This window comes from Stegodyphus dumicola, chromosome 5, assembly GCF_044657685.1.
Source record: "Stegodyphus dumicola isolate Sdum_Otavi_A_Nest chromosome 5, ASM4465768v1".
NCBI classification, from domain to species: domain Eukaryota; kingdom Metazoa; phylum Arthropoda; class Arachnida; order Araneae; family Eresidae; genus Stegodyphus; species Stegodyphus dumicola.
This window is the reverse complement of record NC_140772.1, coordinates 69766349-69785276: the sequence shown is the minus strand read 5'-3', so window position 1 is coordinate 69785276 and position 18928 is coordinate 69766349. Positions and strand designations below refer to the sequence as shown.

The following is an 18928-nucleotide window of genomic DNA, read 5'->3' as shown; positions in this document are numbered from 1 at the left end:
GTTTTCAGTTATTTATAAGTAAGTAAGAAAAAAGAGCAATTGTAATTACTCTTCTCACTGTAAAGAAAGAGATAATGAGCTGAGAAAACAATGCTACCTCATATTTTATTTATTCATGTTAAAAACGGCAAATAAGATTAACATCGACCGTGTAGCTAAGACATTATGGTGATAATTGGATTAAATATAAAATATTCAGAGACAGTAAATGTTAATGTTAAAAATATGTGCGGTAAAATAGCGCAGTGGCTAAAATTACTTCCCAAATTTACTTCAAGAATAGATTACTTTTTACAGTATGTTTATAAAATTTTAATTTTTACGCATGTAATATAATTTATATTAATTTTGTAGACATCGCTAAGATATTTAGTTGCTATAAATTATATTTCGATAATAATGAAATTTCTGAAAAAATTTAATATTGCATTCTAAACTTTTTTTTTTTTTTGTCTAAAATGGAAGTAGATAAATATATAAATAAATATAAACTCCAAATAAAAATATCTCAATAATTTTTTGGCCTTATTAATATTTCAGTAATTATGAATACTGTAATTATGTTCGGAGCTCTAATGGCATTATATGTATAAGAATGCTTATCAGATCTTTTCATAAAGATAATGATTACGTATTAAGTCTTCAAAATCAATATTTTAATTGGTTTTATCTAAACTAAATATTTTTGTAATTTTGGAGTAAATATATTGAATTATTTCTTTACCACTACCTCTTTAAAATGACCATCACTGCAAAAGACCAGTATTTCTGATAACATACGTAAGGATAAGTGTTATTCTTCACAGAGACCAAAGTTATTTGGAACCAACAGTGGTCATCTTACAGAGACTTCATTGTGCTTGTAACTATCATTGCACAATCGGTGCATATCACTGTATTTGTACAACCAATTATACTATACAGGTTTTCATTGACTTTACATAATTATTTATTTATGTATGTATTTGTGATTGCAATTTACGATTTACATTGCGCTTTACTGTAATGTGACTGAAGCCTGTATTATTTAATTTTGCTTAATTGTTTTAATTAATTAATTTTTCTAATTAATATAATTATATATCCTTAAATGGTTTATTATTGAATTATTTCTTTACCACTACCTCCTTAAAATGACCATCACTGCAAAAGACCAGTATTTCTGATAACATACGTAAGGATAAGTGTTATTCTTCACAGAGACCAAAGTTATTTGGAACCAACAGTGGTCATCTTATAGAGATTTCATTGTGCTTGTATCTATCATTGCACAATCGGTGCATATCACTGTATTTTTACAACCAATTATACTATACAGATTTTCATTGACTTTGCATAATTATTTATTTATGTATGTATTTGTGATTGCTATTTACGATTTACATTGCGCTTTACTGAAATGTGACTGAAGCTTGTATTATTTAATTTTGCGTAATTGTTTTAATTAATTAATTTTTCTAATTAATATAATTATATATCCTTAAATGGTTTATTATTTTAAAGTATTTGTAAAAGCAGGATCAAAGGTGTATGGTAAACAGGATCAGTGCTATACATCAAGCAAGAAAAGATATGCACATTAATCTAAGGGCCAGTTTTTTTTTTTTTCAGATTAGCAGAATCATGTGAATTATATACAATAATAGTAGCCTTTAATAAAATTGTAGCAAACATAATTTTGAAAGCCTTTGAATGTTCCATAATACTTTCAGGAATATTGGTACGCCACTCACTTTATGTTTGATATTCCAGTGAGAAATATTGTTCATGTAAAAATATATATCCTAATTCTGTCAAGAATTCTTCGAACGTCATTAAATAGATGTAACTGCAGTGTACATCGTAAATGAAAAAACTAGCTTCTCAGAATTTAGGTAATTTGTTTAATTTATTTTGAGTTAAAGACAGCAATATTTTTTAAATGCAGATTTTATGTATAACTTTCTGGAAATCCGTAAAAATGCCTTTTAACTGTTTCTTTATATGATTTCAACAAATTGATCAAATTACTAGCTCGAATCATATAGATGAAGATTCGATTCGGTTTAGAGAAGATGAATACGATTACACCTGATTTCAATTGCTATTCAACTTTCTAGTAGTAGTAAATGATTGGTAGTTAAAATTAAACAATATTTATAAATTCATTATCGTGCATAGAAACTGGCAAGTATCAGTTAATACTTCAAGAATATATACATAATCTCAATATTGTTTATATACATAAACAATATCGAGATTATGAGTTAGTTACAGAAATTTCTGTTCAGATCATGTTGTGTCTACCTTTCTTTTGCACCTCTGTCATTTGAACACCTATGAAGCGCTTAGCTTTTCTACTGTTATAATACGCACTTTTATCTTAGAAACTATTTTCAGCATGAGCTGCATACTAAAAATTAATATATTTGTTTATTTTCTTTGTCTCACGTATGACTAAACTTCCTACAATAGAAAAGAGAGTTCTGAAGTGATACTGTGCAATATTAATTGAAGAAATACTTTAAGCATGAAATTTTGAACATAAGATGGCATAAAATGTATGGATTTTAGCATTTATCAGCTCTGTGAAGTAGAAACAGGCCTCATTTGCCTCATGTAATCCAAATTATTCTTTACTTTGTTCGTCCATTTACATTTGATATTAAAATTTAACTTTCTTTGTGAGATATATCACAATCTTCTTTAAAATAGTCTTGCAAAACTTTATATTCGTATACTGCTAAGATACCCTTATTATTATTTACTTACTTTGTGTCGGAAATTTCAGTAACGTTCTGCCAAAATAAAACAATATCTCAAAAAGAGTTTTTTTTTTTTTTTTTCAAAATGTTTAGTTTTGAATTTTTCAATATATCTTTAGTAAATGCAAATAATAATGCCTATACGCATTTCCTTTCATTGCAAACGATGTAACATTTTACTTGTGAAGAGCAATGATATGTGTGAAGAAAAGACAGACATATTACGCAATTTTATTTGCCAAACATACAGATTATTTATTCATTTAGAAACATTAGTATAAACTTGTAATACATGGCTGAATCTTTGATCATAGGCTTTAAATTTCACAACCTTTCCAACTTTTGAAACAACATCGATATCCGAACGTTATTTGAGAATCCAAAAGCAAAGAGATCACAATGTCCAAAATTATTCCTATATGTGCATATGCATATATATTACACCTCATTCCAAATATAATGAACATGACACTGTATTTTCATCTCCAACTTTTGATAGACAAAGAAACATTCTCATTAGATTTAAATAACATAAGAACAATGTTACATAAGAATATAAGCAAATTTACACATAAATTGAAGAATCGACGCTCATTATAATGATGGCTCATTTTAACAGATGTTCAGTTATATCGACAAGTTCAAGAAGTACTCAATTCATATGGGTATACTGAATACACGTTTGTTAAATCATTTATTAAGATATTCCTCAGGGCTCAAGATTCATTATAATGAGCGCTGACTGTATTAACATTGCATTTAGTCTTAAAAGCGAACATTCTTCATAAGCATTATAAGCAAACAGGAACTCACCAAATTAGAGATTCCTTAAACAACATTTATTGCCAGCGCTTTGATATATTTCGAGAAAAATCTCCGACGTTATTTTTTAGTATTTGCATCCCGAAGAAGTAGTTCAAACGCATTTCTATTATATCTCATTTAAAATTATAACAGTTTTTAATTCATGAATGTGAGGAAAAAATTCAAATGAGGTAAGAAATAATTATGTAAGAATGTTCATATTTGGCTGTTTCATTTTTCAGACACCAAAATTGAGTTTAGTGATTCCCTTAGAGCATTAAAAATATATTTTCGAAAGCGTCAGAATTTAAATACTTATTCTGGGTAATGAAAAAGAAAGTTTCACTTTAATCTTTAAATGCTTAATTCACGAATATTTGAAGTTTAAATAAATTATTGGATTTAAAATTAAAATTTTTAAGACAGCTTGAGAAAAGTTATTCATTTACGAGATATACTACGTTATTCTGGTATCATTTTAATTAAACGAAATTCCTTTGAAGCTTTTAAATAAAGGATTTTATCTGGCAAGATAATTAATGATATTTTATTACAGTTACAAATAAGATTTTTGCGGAATTACGAATTCCCATGAGCACTGGAAAGCAAATTCCTTCAATATCATTCCTTATTCACTCTTTTCCTGAATCAGGTTTGGAATAGATGTCAAGAATGTGTATATTTTAAGCAGTTAATTAATAACTGAAAAAATAATTGCTTCAATTTCCTTGTTAATATTATTATTTTAATTCGAACGGAATAAAATAAGTTCGTTAAGTGGAATGTCTTTGGAATTAGTAACCATAAGACACTTTGAATTGAGATAAATTAAGAAATTTTTTCTTCCATCATTGCACTTTGCTTCCCTATTGGAAAAAATTTTGAATAAATATTAAAATTATCTCTTTTTTTCTGCTAAAGTATTTTGGCCTATTAGTTATTGTCTATGTTTTGCATATACATCTTCCATTATAAATTTTATTTGCTGCAATATGTTAATCATTATAAATTTAGCAAAATATGTGAAAAAGAAAAAAACACCTTAAAAAGTTTAATGTTACAAATTTGAAGACATAGCTTCATGCACGAAATAAAAAACAGAACATATCTTGATAATCAGCATTTAAAAATAACTATCGAAAAACTTCTTTAACAGGATAGTTCAACATTTCGTGACATTTTGTGCAATGCCTAAAAACATGCATTAATTTTTAATTCTTCTTTCTGCTTTTAGAAGTACAGTTTCATAAGTTGATAATTGCAGTCGTAAAGAATGATGCAAATAATAATTATCATTATTAATAATTAATTATCCCGGGTAAATAAAATTTTGTAACAGCTTTTTTCCTGAAAATTATGATTAATTTGGAGAAAATTTTCAGTTTTCTCCTTCAAAAGCAAAGAAATTGTTTCATGTAGAAAATAGTTATTGTACATTGGAAGCAAATAATTGTCTCAGTTTAAACTATTAAGTTTCGTTAATGAAAAAAATATTTAGATCCTTTATTTATATTAATGGGAGGTTAAAAATAATGTTTCGAAAGAAGTATTTCATAACCAGCAAACTTTAAAATAACTGTCAAAGATTTATTTCTGCCAATTCTTATAGATTTCTATAATTTGTACAATTTATATTTTCACAATTTCAAAATTGTACTTAAAATACTAACACTGAAATATATTTTAATTATGTTTTAGCATTTTCAGAATTGTACTTAAAATAATAAAATTGAAGTATTTTTAATTCAAATGTGATGCATTCTTAATGGCACATATCAACATTTCAAATGATAAAGAATATATGAAAAATAAACCTTGAAAGGCAAACTTTGAGCATTATGAGAAGTGTATTTTTTTTTGTTCTGTCATAAAGCATTATTTCCCGCTGAAAACAATCCCTGATGCTCAAAAATATAATCATACATACACACGAAGATGCATAATCAAATAGATAGCTGATTTCTTATGGATTTCCTTTTATAATAAAAAGAGAATTATCACTTCTGCACTGCTCTAATATTGAATATTAGCTCGAGATGTGTGTAATTTATAACGCATACAGCTATAATGTGAAGACATACCAAATAGTTTTCATATCTTTTAAATGCTTACTGCTGTCTGAATATATTTCACTGTTGTATAAATCGAGTGCTTTAAAAATAACACTTACTGAATCTTTTCTCTGCATTTTAATAATTTAGATTAAATACATGCAAATTGAGTCATAGGTATTGATATTACTTTTAAAAAGGTCTAAGTGAAAAGGTAATTTTATTTTGTATATATTACAGTTATTTATTTAATTAGAAAATAAAGCAAATCGACGATAATAGGATAATACTTAATTATTTGTGTAAGGCAGAAGATGTCTTTCCATTTATAAATAGGTGGTTAATTTACGAACTTAAAATCAAATGTGCATCATTTGTTTCTTGTTTGACCAACAATCAGAATTATACATTCATACTGAAAATTCAAGAAATTCTACTGTTATGTGGTACTGACAATATTGTTATAAAAGTATTTTCTTCGTGTTATCTTGCATAAAATTCTAAAGTAAGGTTACAGAATAATCGTAAATGTTTTTTAGGAAATCATAGGAATAATACATGAGAGCAAATTTCTTTTTGCATGCAAAGGTGCAATAGTTCTTGGTTTAACTAAATAAAACATAACGAATATTTAACAATCGAAAATTTTACATGAACCATACAAAAATAGTTTGTATTTCAAACCCTTTCCTTTTTGCAGCTATGGGACAAGCTTCACAATTTCTGCATCGTGTCCCTAAGATACTTTGCATTCTTATACATTGTGTTTGGGACTAGGATTTTGTGAAAGCAAAGTCTGTAGAGAGATTTTAGAATGTCTTGTATTGTATGATGAATAGTAAACAATAATAAATTAATTTCGATACCGATAAAATATGTTATGAATATTGTGGTTGATTTATTGATAGATTTTATTTATTTTAAATGTTCAATAGAGGTATAACCTCATATGATTTTACTTTTATATAAGTATATATAATTATGTCAGAATAGAATAAATTTCACCTTTTAAATTCGTTGGTCATTCTTTCCTATAATACAAATTTTATAAAAAATAATAAATTTAATTTATTGCGTATATAGCTCATTTGAAGGTATGGAAATATTACATATTTTTTATTTTACATTTGTTACAATCTTCTTATTAATAATGCAAGTTACCTTTGCTTGAAAAAACACATTCCAAACTGAAACAAATAAAGACTTTTCCGTCTCCCCATCTTTATTATTTTTCATTGCTAAAAATGGTATGTTTTTCAGTATTAATATTGTTGGATGTATGGGCTTAGCAATAAAGGTGTGTTCCTTTATAAAGAAAACTTTCTTCAATATTTTTATGATAATGAAATTAGTCATGCAATGAAGTCACAATAACCTGGACTCTTAAGAGATGACACATCATCCATAGAATATATTACAGCATCAAAATATCATAAATTTGTGATTAAGTATTTAAATATCTGTTTAGAAAACACCGAATAGCATATCAGCTCGATACTGTGCATTTCAAATGTAAATTAGAAATGTTTAAAGCATCAAAAACAACTCATGCTTAATTGAATCCATTGAAGCTTGATATCCAGTACAAATTAAGCAACATCTAACACCTTACACAAAAGTGCACAGTTTTCAATATTTTCAAACAAACAGTTCCAAAGAGAAAGTACTGTGTAGCTTTCAATGAATGCACTTCCATTACAATTAAACACACATTCAGTTAACCCCATGTTGGAAAAAATGTAAAAAAGGTGTAATAAAAATAAATACATTGAAGTGACTTAAACATACTATGCAGCACCGACAATCTCATATTCGACAGTGAGGAAAAACAGGTCAACTAAGAAAAATTTCGAAACATTTTTCTTCTTTTAGACTAAATAGAAATTTTAGAGAAAAGCTTATAAATATATACTAAGACCATAATATTTAACAACATATATGAAATTCTGTAAATACAATTATGAGTATAGACGCAGTAAAATATTACATTATTAAATTTATAATTTTTTAATGTGCTATCGCAATACTTAGAATTAAAAAAAAAAATATTTTCTGAGAAGTTGCATCATTTTCAATAGCAAAGCTTTCAATAGATTTACTTACTTTCATATTAGTTTTAGCCATCACTTTTGTGCAAAATAAACATTTTATTAGGTAGATTAAAAAAATATGATAAGAGTAGCATTTGTTAAATAAATGTTTACCTAAAACAATATGAATGCTGTGAATATTTCTGTTGGAATTTCAAGACCTAAGTAGAAACATTGCAAATCTAATGACTATAAATATTTTTGATACGTAAATCTTACGGAAACATGTACTTTACTTTGCAAGCAGCTTGTACAAATAATGTGTGAAAGTTAAGTAAAAATGTAAAGATTGTATGTAAATGCATAATGTTATTGTAAAGAGTACTAGAACATATATTTTTCAAAAAGCAAAGATTTTAACCAATTAACACATATTTTTAATTAGTGTTTGTTAAAGAACAATTAAAAATATTTTATCAGATGTTTATTGTTTTATTCTGCATGTGTAGTACATTTATATTTATAACTAACTAGCTATTACCCGGCACGAGTTGCAATGCTACTTAAAGGAAAGAAAGCGTTTGCGTTGTAATTCTGACATGAAAATATTTTATGCATATTTTGCACGAAGGCTCTGATATACATGCATAATTTATTCACCTTTCCAACGACTACACTTGGATAATGACTGTAATTATGATTAGCATAGTAATGGAATGCACAAGATTTATATCAGTGTGCAATGTTATCTGGATCGAGTAAAACGTACTCGAACCTTTTCCAATCTTGCTTCCCGTTCCTCGTTTGTTTCAGATGAATGGGCTTGAGCAGTACGTAGTCGAGAGTTTTCTACTCTTGATTCCATTTTTTCGTTCGTTTCTGATACTCCTGACGTATTTTGCTTTCATGCTAAGGTGTAGATCTAATAATCGATTTTCGGTTTGGTGGCATAATTAATTTCACAGCGAAATTAAGCTTTGGGACCACAGTTACGTATTCACTTCCAAAAAGCAAAGGAAATATGTGTGATGCAATAACACGCATGTTAATGCGTGAAACATTCAATATTTTGCACTTCGCTGAACGATAAAACACTTCCAAATATTTTAATCTGGGCAGTGGCAACATATTTCTCTTAAACAGCCGAGTTTGTTTTAAATTCCAGTCAAATTAGTATAACTTCGTTTTCCCGAGTGGCAACACTTTTATTACACCGCCATGTTTTCAAATCAAATTTAAAATGCTTATACCTTACGCTTTGCAGAGTGGCAACGTCGAACTTTTAAATCGTTACGTTTTTAACATATTCTAACCTCCATGGCTTTTACTCAAAAGTTCGTTAAATTAGCGTAAAAGATATGTATATAAAGATTGCAGAGTCTATTGGATGGTTTTTGAGAAATCTTATATAGACAGTAACCTTCCTCTTGTTTGAAGTCAAATGTGGCAAGTTTCATAAAGATCGGATTTAAGCTATAGATTTGTATAAAAGACAAACAAATAAACAAACAAACAAAAAACGATTTGCTGATTAAAACATTTCAGTGATGTATACTTTGAAAACATGAAATCAATCAACGAAAGTTTTCAATGAATCCCTTTAAACTAGTTACGATATTTCATAGTGAATAACCTAAATAAAATATTAAAACGCAAATTATACGTTTAGAGTCTTTGATCCATTTAAACTAATAATTTTAGTGCATATTGCTTCACGTATGCATGTTTCTTTTATTTTCTAGCAGTGTAATTATTTAAGTGAAACATTATGTGATTATGCAACATGTATTATTTAATAATAGCAGGACTTAAAAATTTTAAACAACTTCTAGTCAGAATAAACAGCAATTTCGTTGAACTGTTAACGTAAGGATCTACTATTTCTCCCTAGTGTGTCCCTGTACACCTCTACCTCCCTGTTTAACTTTTAAGAGCATGTCGGCTTCGGAACGAGATTTTGAATTTCTGAGCTCGAAATAACGCTTCGCTGCAGACATTACACAGTCGTAATTAGTTTCGAGCCCCACTGACAGGTCCCCTGATAGCAAAAGAGGATCAAAGAGGCCTAGGATTGGTCACTACTGTAGCACCAATTGTGGAACTCCTTATTCGCATTTTTCCAAAGATTTCAGAACAGTGGAGAGCAAGATAACGCTGCCTAATCCTTTTCGAGCAAAATGATCGCCATGGCGGTTGTAATTTAAAACAACTGACAGTTAGAATCACTTTTCACTTCCTTGTATGGGATGAAAACGATTCTCTGATTTGCTCATTTCCTTGGATAAGGATATTATTTTCTCATTGTAAGCTGATTTTGTCTCATTCCTCTGAAGCCTTTTGCGAAATGATTGAGCAAGAGATGTATGTGAAGCTTCTAGGCAAATGAATCTTGCTAAAATATTCCAAATAGCACTAGTATGATTAGGTTTTCTATTTACTAACGAAGTTCGACATGCATGAAATTCTAAAATTATATATTGCCGTTGTTGTTAAACAGCCTTTAAAATAAGCAAAAAAACGATGTATGGCAGTATATAATTTATTATACGAACCTTGTCAGAAAAGAATATCAGATTTTTGAAGACACTTATTGTTGTGAACTACAATCGTTTCTTCTACTAATTCAATAAACGCCTAACGTGTGATCAAAAGCTAACGTAAAATGGGATTGCCATAAGATTCACAGCTAGTATTTTGCCCATAAGAAGCGGAATGAACATATTTCCAAAGATTATGCATTGCTTTGTATAAGTTATATTTCAGGTGATCGCTATCTAGAATAAGGATGCCACGAATTCCAGTTTATTTGGTCTCTTCTGCAATAAAATGAGGTAAATGTATCAAAGAATTGATGATAAGTACTGTTAAATATGAAACAAAAGTGCATATTACTTGAAATGCTTGAGATGAAAACGGAAAGTTAATATAGACTCAGAGAACGATATCTATATATTCCCATTTAGTAATGAGCTTCAATACTAAACTAAATTAAATATCCTGATTTTATGACCCAAAACTGACTCTATCGTGAGAAAATGTAAACTAGTTTATGATATTATCTAGAATATCAAATTCATTTTTATATTATTGATATGGCATAAATAGTACAGGAAACAAAACTAAAATAAGATCTAAAAAATATCAGGCAGTAATTATGTGCAGTAAATTTCTTTAATCCTACACATGAGGTGATAAAGATTATTGCACGAGTCTTAACAAACACTTGAAATGTTTGCTACGAGACACACTCCAAAACATTCTTGACATGTTAAGAATGCGAATTTTTAGAATCAATATAGTCTATGTATTTGTTTTAAGTATTATCATGAATCTGTTGTAAATTATAGCGAATACATGGCATACCTTACATACTATTTGTTTATATTTGAGGAAGATCGTTATTTCTGCATATTATGCACGGTTTACAGCTATTTATGAATTTATGTTTTCTTTGTATTAAAAATAAATAATTATATCAATGAGAAATTCATAATTTGTACAATTGGGACTTTCCTTATTATCAACTAAAGCCCCTTTCCATCCTGACCTCCATAAAAGGACTTCGGGAAAATACTTCTTTATTTTTAAACGTTCCAAACAATTGCTATGTACAATTTTCTCATTTATTAAGCTAAGATAAAGCACTCTAAAGACACTTATGTAAATAAGTTACTGGAAAATTTCCGTATGCCCAAACATTTGCTTTGAAGAGATTAGATTTTATTCTAAACTTTTAACGTAAATTATGGAAACCTCTAAAGGAAATTAAACTTAAGTAACAATTTTTGCTTAATTTTTCAACTGGCTCATTTCTTTAATCAGTGGTGGATATCTGTTATTAAAATGTATGTACTTTTGCGACGATATAGAAACTTTTCGAATAGAAACCTATTAAGTAAATATGATTTTTAAATTATTTTTTTATAAAGACGAAACGATAAAAATTCAGCTGCATTATTCTTAGTTACGCATAGCTTTCAAAACGGAGATGTTTCATCTCTTAGCATTTGATTTTGTCTCAATTAGATGAGTAATGATAAATATTCTTTCTACTTTATTGGATGATTTTTTAGTTAGTTAAAATAGTTTGAGATTTACAGCAAAAACCAAGTCATGAAATCACTTACCAGAGATTTTATTTCAATTATTAGGAGAAAGATTTTTGCCTAATAAGATTTTTGTTTTACTTTGTTCAGAAATGATACATAAGAAGGCTTTACTGTGCAAATATAGAATACTTTCACACGTTTTGCATTGTACGTTTTTATTTAAAATGTACGATAAAATACTGTAATAACATTGACTTGATATTTTCAGTTAAGTAACTTTAATGTAAATATTATTCCAAGTTTTATTTATGTAATGTAGTGCATAATTAATTCAAATAGAAATTTTCATTTCTTAATTTGTAATTTTTTAGAAGTGAACTGCGTGATGATAAACAGTCGTTCTATATCATATTTTTTTTTTTTTTTTTTTTTTTAAGTTTTTTTAGAAGGTTTTAGAATTAGTTAAAGCGATTTGAATGGATAGCAAATCAAAACTGCATAAAACCATTTTCTTCTCATAATAGGATAAAGGTAGCTTAGTCAATACGGGATGCGATGTTGTAATAAGTAAAAGATTTGATAAATATTTTTAATTGCACAGGTTGATATTCTATTTCGACATATTCATTAGTTTTTTGCTCGAAGATTGATACAATATTTTCCCAGAGTCTTTTATACTGTTGTAAAGGTTTAGACTTGCTTATCAAGAGCTGTAGATTATGAAATGATTCATATATTGCACAATTATGTTACATTTCGCACTTTTTTCAATATAATCTATTTACTTGTTACTTGTGTTGCAAAAATTCTGCTTAATAAATTCTCCGTTTTAATGTAGATGTGTCATTAATTTCATACCGTATTAAATTTTTTTATTAATATATATCAACAGAGCATTTTTCCCATTTGACAGTTTAAAATTACTATATTTCTAAATCGGGAGGAAGAACATGAACATGAAAATAGATAAGAATATATTTGAAGTTTTAAATTATTAGCTACTGAAGCAAAACTTCAAGCTAAATACTTTTCTAATTAAAGTGATAAATTTAAACACCCTAGAATTGGGATTAAACTTTAAATTTCACAAATAATGTCACTGTCTTAAATATTCAGTTCAAGCATTTGACTCGATTAATTGATTGATCTCATTAGCCTAAGTAATCAATCTTAGTTTGTTTATCGAAGTGAAGCATAAACTTACCATATGATTATCTGATTATTCTGTTCTGAATCTAATGATATTAAATTCTAAAAGAGGAATTTTACGTGCTATGTAATGCTGGTACGTAATATGTATAAAATTACTTAGTAATGTACTTTTTATATACTTCTGAAAATTTAAAAAATAGGTAGTCACCTATAGTTTAGGTGATCAGGTGATTTAAGATATTACTTTCCCGCTAGTTTCATTAAATTAAGAGTTATTAGCAACATACTAGTCACGTTTCTTTTACGTGTAATTTAAGCATGAAAAAGGATAATCTCTGTAGGAGTTCTGAATACTTCTAGCGTTTTTGTTTCTTTACTTCTGTTCGCTGTGAAATGACTGTTATGGGAATAATTTAATATGCATAAACTATACGTGTTCATCTTTGACAGAGATATATAATGAAGGTTTCGGAAATACAATGGATAATACATTTTTTATGTTAAACATGAAGGTATTTCCTCATTGGGACTATTGGGACTCATTGGGACTCATTGAGACTATTGAAACTTATCATTATAACATTAGTGGTAAGATATTTAATTCCTTCTTTCAACAGATATACCAATTCTTATAGTTAAGTAATTGATTTTTTACTTTTACGTATTAGTGAAAGTATCCTTATTGCTATGTATATGTAAATCGCAATCCATTAGAACAACAGCTGGCAAACAATGCATTGAAGCGTGACGAATGAAATAAATGTTTGTAATGCTATCTGCGGTATAAAAGGAAAGACAAATCTAATGCAATTTTTAAAAATATATTGCTTTCAAAAGTGCAGTCCCTTTCTTTTGTCGAAATCTAAATGTTTATTAGAGGCATTAATTATCACTAAAAAGTTGGTAACTTCTCTTCTTTTAATAAGTTGGCAAACTTTGAACTTGTCGCATTAGTGATTACAATGCAGAAAAGAATATCAGATTTCTTATCTTCTGCAGAATTTATTCACCTTGGTTTTCCCATTAGGGCGAGAATGTATGACTTGAAAAGTTGCTTCGCTTCACTTCTTCAGACATAGCGAGCATTTTTATTCTACAGTAATGAGGAAAGTAATTGAAGTAATGAGGAACAGTAATGAGAGAGTAATTGAATAAACAAAAATGGGTATGCTTCGCTGGAGCTAAATCTGATTTTTAGGTTATTCTGCAATAAACTTTGCATTACGCAGATAAAAAAATTAAATTTATCCACAATAGTTGATGATCAAGACATGTACTTAAAAATAAAAAAACACAGTTTTTTCAGTTAATTCAATAATGATAGTTAGCAAACAAAGTTCAGTCAGTGGGTAACGTTTTGAAGGCATCTACACCGCAGAATAATTTTACACTTTTCAAAAATTTTCATAAAAAATATCAAAAGTAGCTAAATAAAATGATATTTAACAACTAAGATGTTAATTTGCGTTTGACAAGTCGATTTTCTGATGAAATTAAAAAAATAAATTAGCAGATAATTTAGTTGTTAAAAGATTCAGTCATATTTTATTCCGAATGTATGTCATCGACAGGAAACCCCATATAACTTTCTGTTGAATCACAAATTTGAATGAGATGCATTGCTAGAAATACTCATAATTTTGCCTTTTTATTTTTTAACATAGGATATCCATGTTTATTGCAGGTTTTCTAAATTAGTTTCAAAACTAAAAAATCGGAGAAAAGCATTTCATTGTGCTTGTCAGCGCTAATAGAAAGTGCGTTTGAATACAATAAGAAATGATAAAAAAGAGAGATTACAGAAATACCAATTTTCATTTCGTGTTGGCAGCAGCATAAATTTGAAGAAAATGTAAGATTTATTACTGTACTTGTGTGATTAATTACAATTAATTTTGGTAGATATTGGAGCGGCAATTGCATATATAATTTATTTTAAAATGAAAGATTTTTTATCAAATGATATAGTTCATTTCAAGCCTGAGTAGAAATTATACTTTTTATTGTAAACTAATATCAATGGCAATAAGCAAATATTTCTTCACGATAAGACTTCCCTAAATTAATATTCTCGTTATTACAGCAATAATTTCAATCCAACTGGAAATACATTTCACTATCTTTCAACGTTTGCGTAAAAAATAGTTATCTAATCATCAAATATTAGTAGCGTGTATGAATAAATCAGCAGGGAAATGTATATAAATTGATTTACTGGAAAAGTAAACTAGCTGAATTTTTTCTTTTTTTATCACTTAACTTTTAATCTTTATACTGGACGGAGTATTATACATCTTTTAAAATTTTCTTTCATATGTAATATACAGAACATTCGTTTGTTTTTGCTATCAAATATTACATGATGAAATATTTCGTTATGACGTTTAAGAATTACATTCCCTAACCTGTCATTAACACTATCGATTCAAATAAAAATCCAAATGATAAGGTATGGTAATGTATTCCAACAATTAATTAAAAAACTAATGGCGAAGTTTGGAATATGCCCGTTACAGATTAAGTGATTAAGATTGCCAATATTAGCGACTAATCGCGATGACTACTTCAACAAGTTAGTACCCAAATGTGTGCTTTCCTTTAAATGAAAACAGAATTATTCACTATTTTCCACTATCCGCTATTTCTTACAATTATCACTGTTTTCCTCGAAAGCTGAATTGTGATGAAAATTGTGACATACTCAAATTAAAAATGCGTCTAACCTTTTTTAAATAATAAAGAATATATATGTATGTATGTATGTATTACGTACGTATGTATGTATGTTTGTAGTACGTATGTATGTATGTATGTATGTATGGTTAACTGTTCCTCGTTTTGTGGGAAAATGGCGGCGGCTAGAGCCACCTAATTTTAAACAAAATGCAATCCTTCACCTGAATGTGTGCACCTTGAAGCTCGTATTTTCAGTTTCAGTTGATTTTATTTATTCCGTATTTGTGCAGCTTTAGTTAATTTTTGATTGGCAAGCTCAGGGATTTCAAAGCAGTGTACTGTCAATGCTCGAAATGAAACGCTTTTCTTTTCGGCGTGCTAGAGAACAGGTATTCGAGAAAGCGTAAGATGTTTAATTCCCAAATTAAATCTGTCTGTTATTAATTAACAAGCTAAGCAATTGAAAAGAGCCAAATTCTTCTTTGAGGTGTTGATATTGCTATCTAAAAACTTTAGAAATCTGAACCCATGCTAATAATTCGTAAGGACATTTTTCAGTGTTCATTGTAAAATATAAAATACTTTAAAATCATTTCCTTCTCTTTAGATCTTTTCGGAGCATAATTAAAAGTAGTTATTTCATTAAAGATATTAAACAATGAGCATTATATAACTTCTTTTGAGTTTAAAGTCTTAAATCGCTGGACTGGGATGACTCGTTAAATTTGCGTTATCAAAAAAACAGTACTTTTGGTTTATTATTAAATATTTTTTGAAATTATGTTAGCTGGTATCGTTAAAATCATTACATATTTCATGCTTTTCTAATAATTAATTTAGGCGGCGAAGTATTTAAAATATCAAAACGCCTAATATCCTTACTATTTTATATCATAACATATTTCGCACAAAATCTTCTCGCTGTAATAAAGAAAATTAAAATGTATATTTACTGGCCTCATCAAAAATTAATAATATTAAATTAAAATGTTGATTCCCACAACAAAAGATTCATTGCAGCAGTTTTACTGTAAGAAAAATACGAATAAGTACAAACTTCATTATACTTTTGAAGCAACTAATTTTGAAGTAATTTAAAATTTGAAGAGCACGAATCATAAACAAATTAATGGACTTCAAAGTTAACTAAAATTTAAGCATTACCATATTCTCATAAATGAATTGTCGAATATGACTGTTGTCGGTGCTACACACGTATGCAAGTTTTGATACGCATTTTTGACAAGATATCTCTTTTAATATTTAGTCAAACATTTATCACACATGTGGACTGTCCATGGGAAAATCATCTGTTGGCACTGGCCGAGACTGTTTGAATTGTCCTCTTTGTCTGCAGCGAATGGTTATCAGGGCAAGGGCTAATAGGAGAAGGATCGCTCCCGCAGACGTTCCAGCTGCTACGTAAGGGGTAGGGAATCTGTCGCAATGAGCCGGTGCTTCATCGTAGCCGGATGGACAGTGTTTTCTGCCGTCGCACCACAGCTCTGGCCCGATACAGGCATTCAGTTCCGGGCACTCGAAGGGGCAGTTGACATCACGCAACAACTGACCAGTGTGAGTACGGAAAAATGGTTTCGTGACTTCTATCCACTCGAACCGTACTGTCTCCGCATGGTTGGCTAGTACTTCAATGTACACATGATCCCGCAGCACATGCCGTGTACCGCTCTCGCGCGACGAATCGTTGTACCAATAGTTAGAAAAGACATCCACTTCATGGTCAGCATCCGTAGCGGAGGAAGATGCAGATTCGACTCCAGCAATGGAAGTGGAGGACTTGCGACCACCATGTAGACACACGACAGATAACGGCTGCACCGGAAGACCGGCATATACTATAATCTTGTTACCTGAGAGACAACCCTCAGCCCCATCAGTCCCTTTGAATCGTAAATAAAGATACTTGCGCGGAGCTGCCTCAAGAAGCCACCGACAACGAAGCGGCATGGCGCGACCTTCGACTGTCGAAGGAACCTGGAATACAACCTGAAAGAAAAAAAAATAAATCTGTGGTATTTTCTAATATACAATATATGAAAAAATTTACAATGCAAGTTAAAATTTTAAATAATTAACTAAAAATAAAATAGTGTAGCACCCTTATACGTGTTGTATTAAGATAGTATAGAAATGACATATACAAGAATGGTTAAAGACAGTTTACACACATTTTTTTCGCAGTTTTGATTTAAAATCTCCATTTGACAGCAGCCTCTAATTTCTTTTAAACCGATACGACCAAGAATATTATTCATCCTGAACATCAGTTTTTTTAGCCTTTAATATATTCAACTAAAACAGTTTAACTTGGTTTGGTGAATTATGATACTTACATATTTTATAAAGTAATTTTAATTATACGGTTTTAGTTAGATAAAAGTAAGTATAGATAGGCAGTTTATGCTATGTCTTATATGGTTACGTAGAAATACCTATAAAGGTAAAATGTAAAACAAAAATCGACAAACAGTTCAAATTTATTCTCTTCGGTACTACTTTCCCTAAAGAGGAATCCTGCAACGAAACAACAAAACATACTTAAGTATTATATTCAAATGAAAGCGTTTGTACAATTAATTGTACGGAAAAAGTATAAAATTCTACATATTTAAAGTTTTGGACTCATGCTTCAAATATTAGTTACTTAATATTTTCATATAAACTAATATATTTTGCAACTATTTATTAAGCAATTTACAGTGCTTACATTTTCTTCAATAAATATTCATATCTTCATTACCAAATTGAATTTTGTGATTATTTCAATACAAAAGTTAATTTTACTAATTTAAAACTTTCAATCCATCTCTTTAATTGTAATTTTCTCATTAAAATAGTGTATTGAAAGTTTTCAACTAACGCTTCAAAACGTTTTCTTGAGTTGAGCCAAAAATAGCATTGCTTAACCCGATTGTATCCTTTTAGAGTTTGAATGATGTTCCTGGGAACATTTTTAATTAAACCATAATTAAAATAAAATAAATTACTCACTAGATTCAGGAAAAATTAATCTTCAGCAATAAGTAATTTTTAAAGACTTTAAACTGTATTAGAAGGAATTCAATTTATTTTTCCCATTTATATCATACATTGTTTAGTTTTATTTGAGATTATTAATTAAGTCAGAAGTTAAAACTCTGTGGAAAAGGAAATGTTCATTAAGTTTTAATTTTAAGCGATTATTACTACCTTCTGAAAATATTCATTAATCTTTGCGTCGACTAAGTATCCTTTCCTGACCATGAGACACCCGGTTTTTGAAAAGTTTTAATCAGAAGGTATTATTTATTCATGACTTCTCTTTGTATATCAGAAGTTAATGATGTATAAAGTCATTCACATGAGACTTCGCATTAAATGGACAGTTCCAAATCCTTTTACATGTAAAGTTTGGTAAGGTC

At 28.9% G+C, this 18928-nt stretch overlaps 1 protein-coding gene across 1 annotated transcript in view; it reads right to left on the bottom strand.

Annotated features, from left to right (window-relative positions):
* Window positions 1-2961: 2961 nt before the first annotated feature.
* LOC118183772 (uncharacterized) overlaps window positions 2962-18928 on the bottom strand; it is a 514823-nt gene continuing 498856 nt past the window's right edge. The window contains exon 8 of the mRNA XM_085816747.1: window positions 2962-17513. Within this exon, the coding sequence (XP_085672873.1) occupies window positions 16785-17513 (729 nt within the window). The 3' untranslated portion in view covers window positions 2962-16784. The remainder of the gene's footprint in view (window positions 17514-18928) is intronic.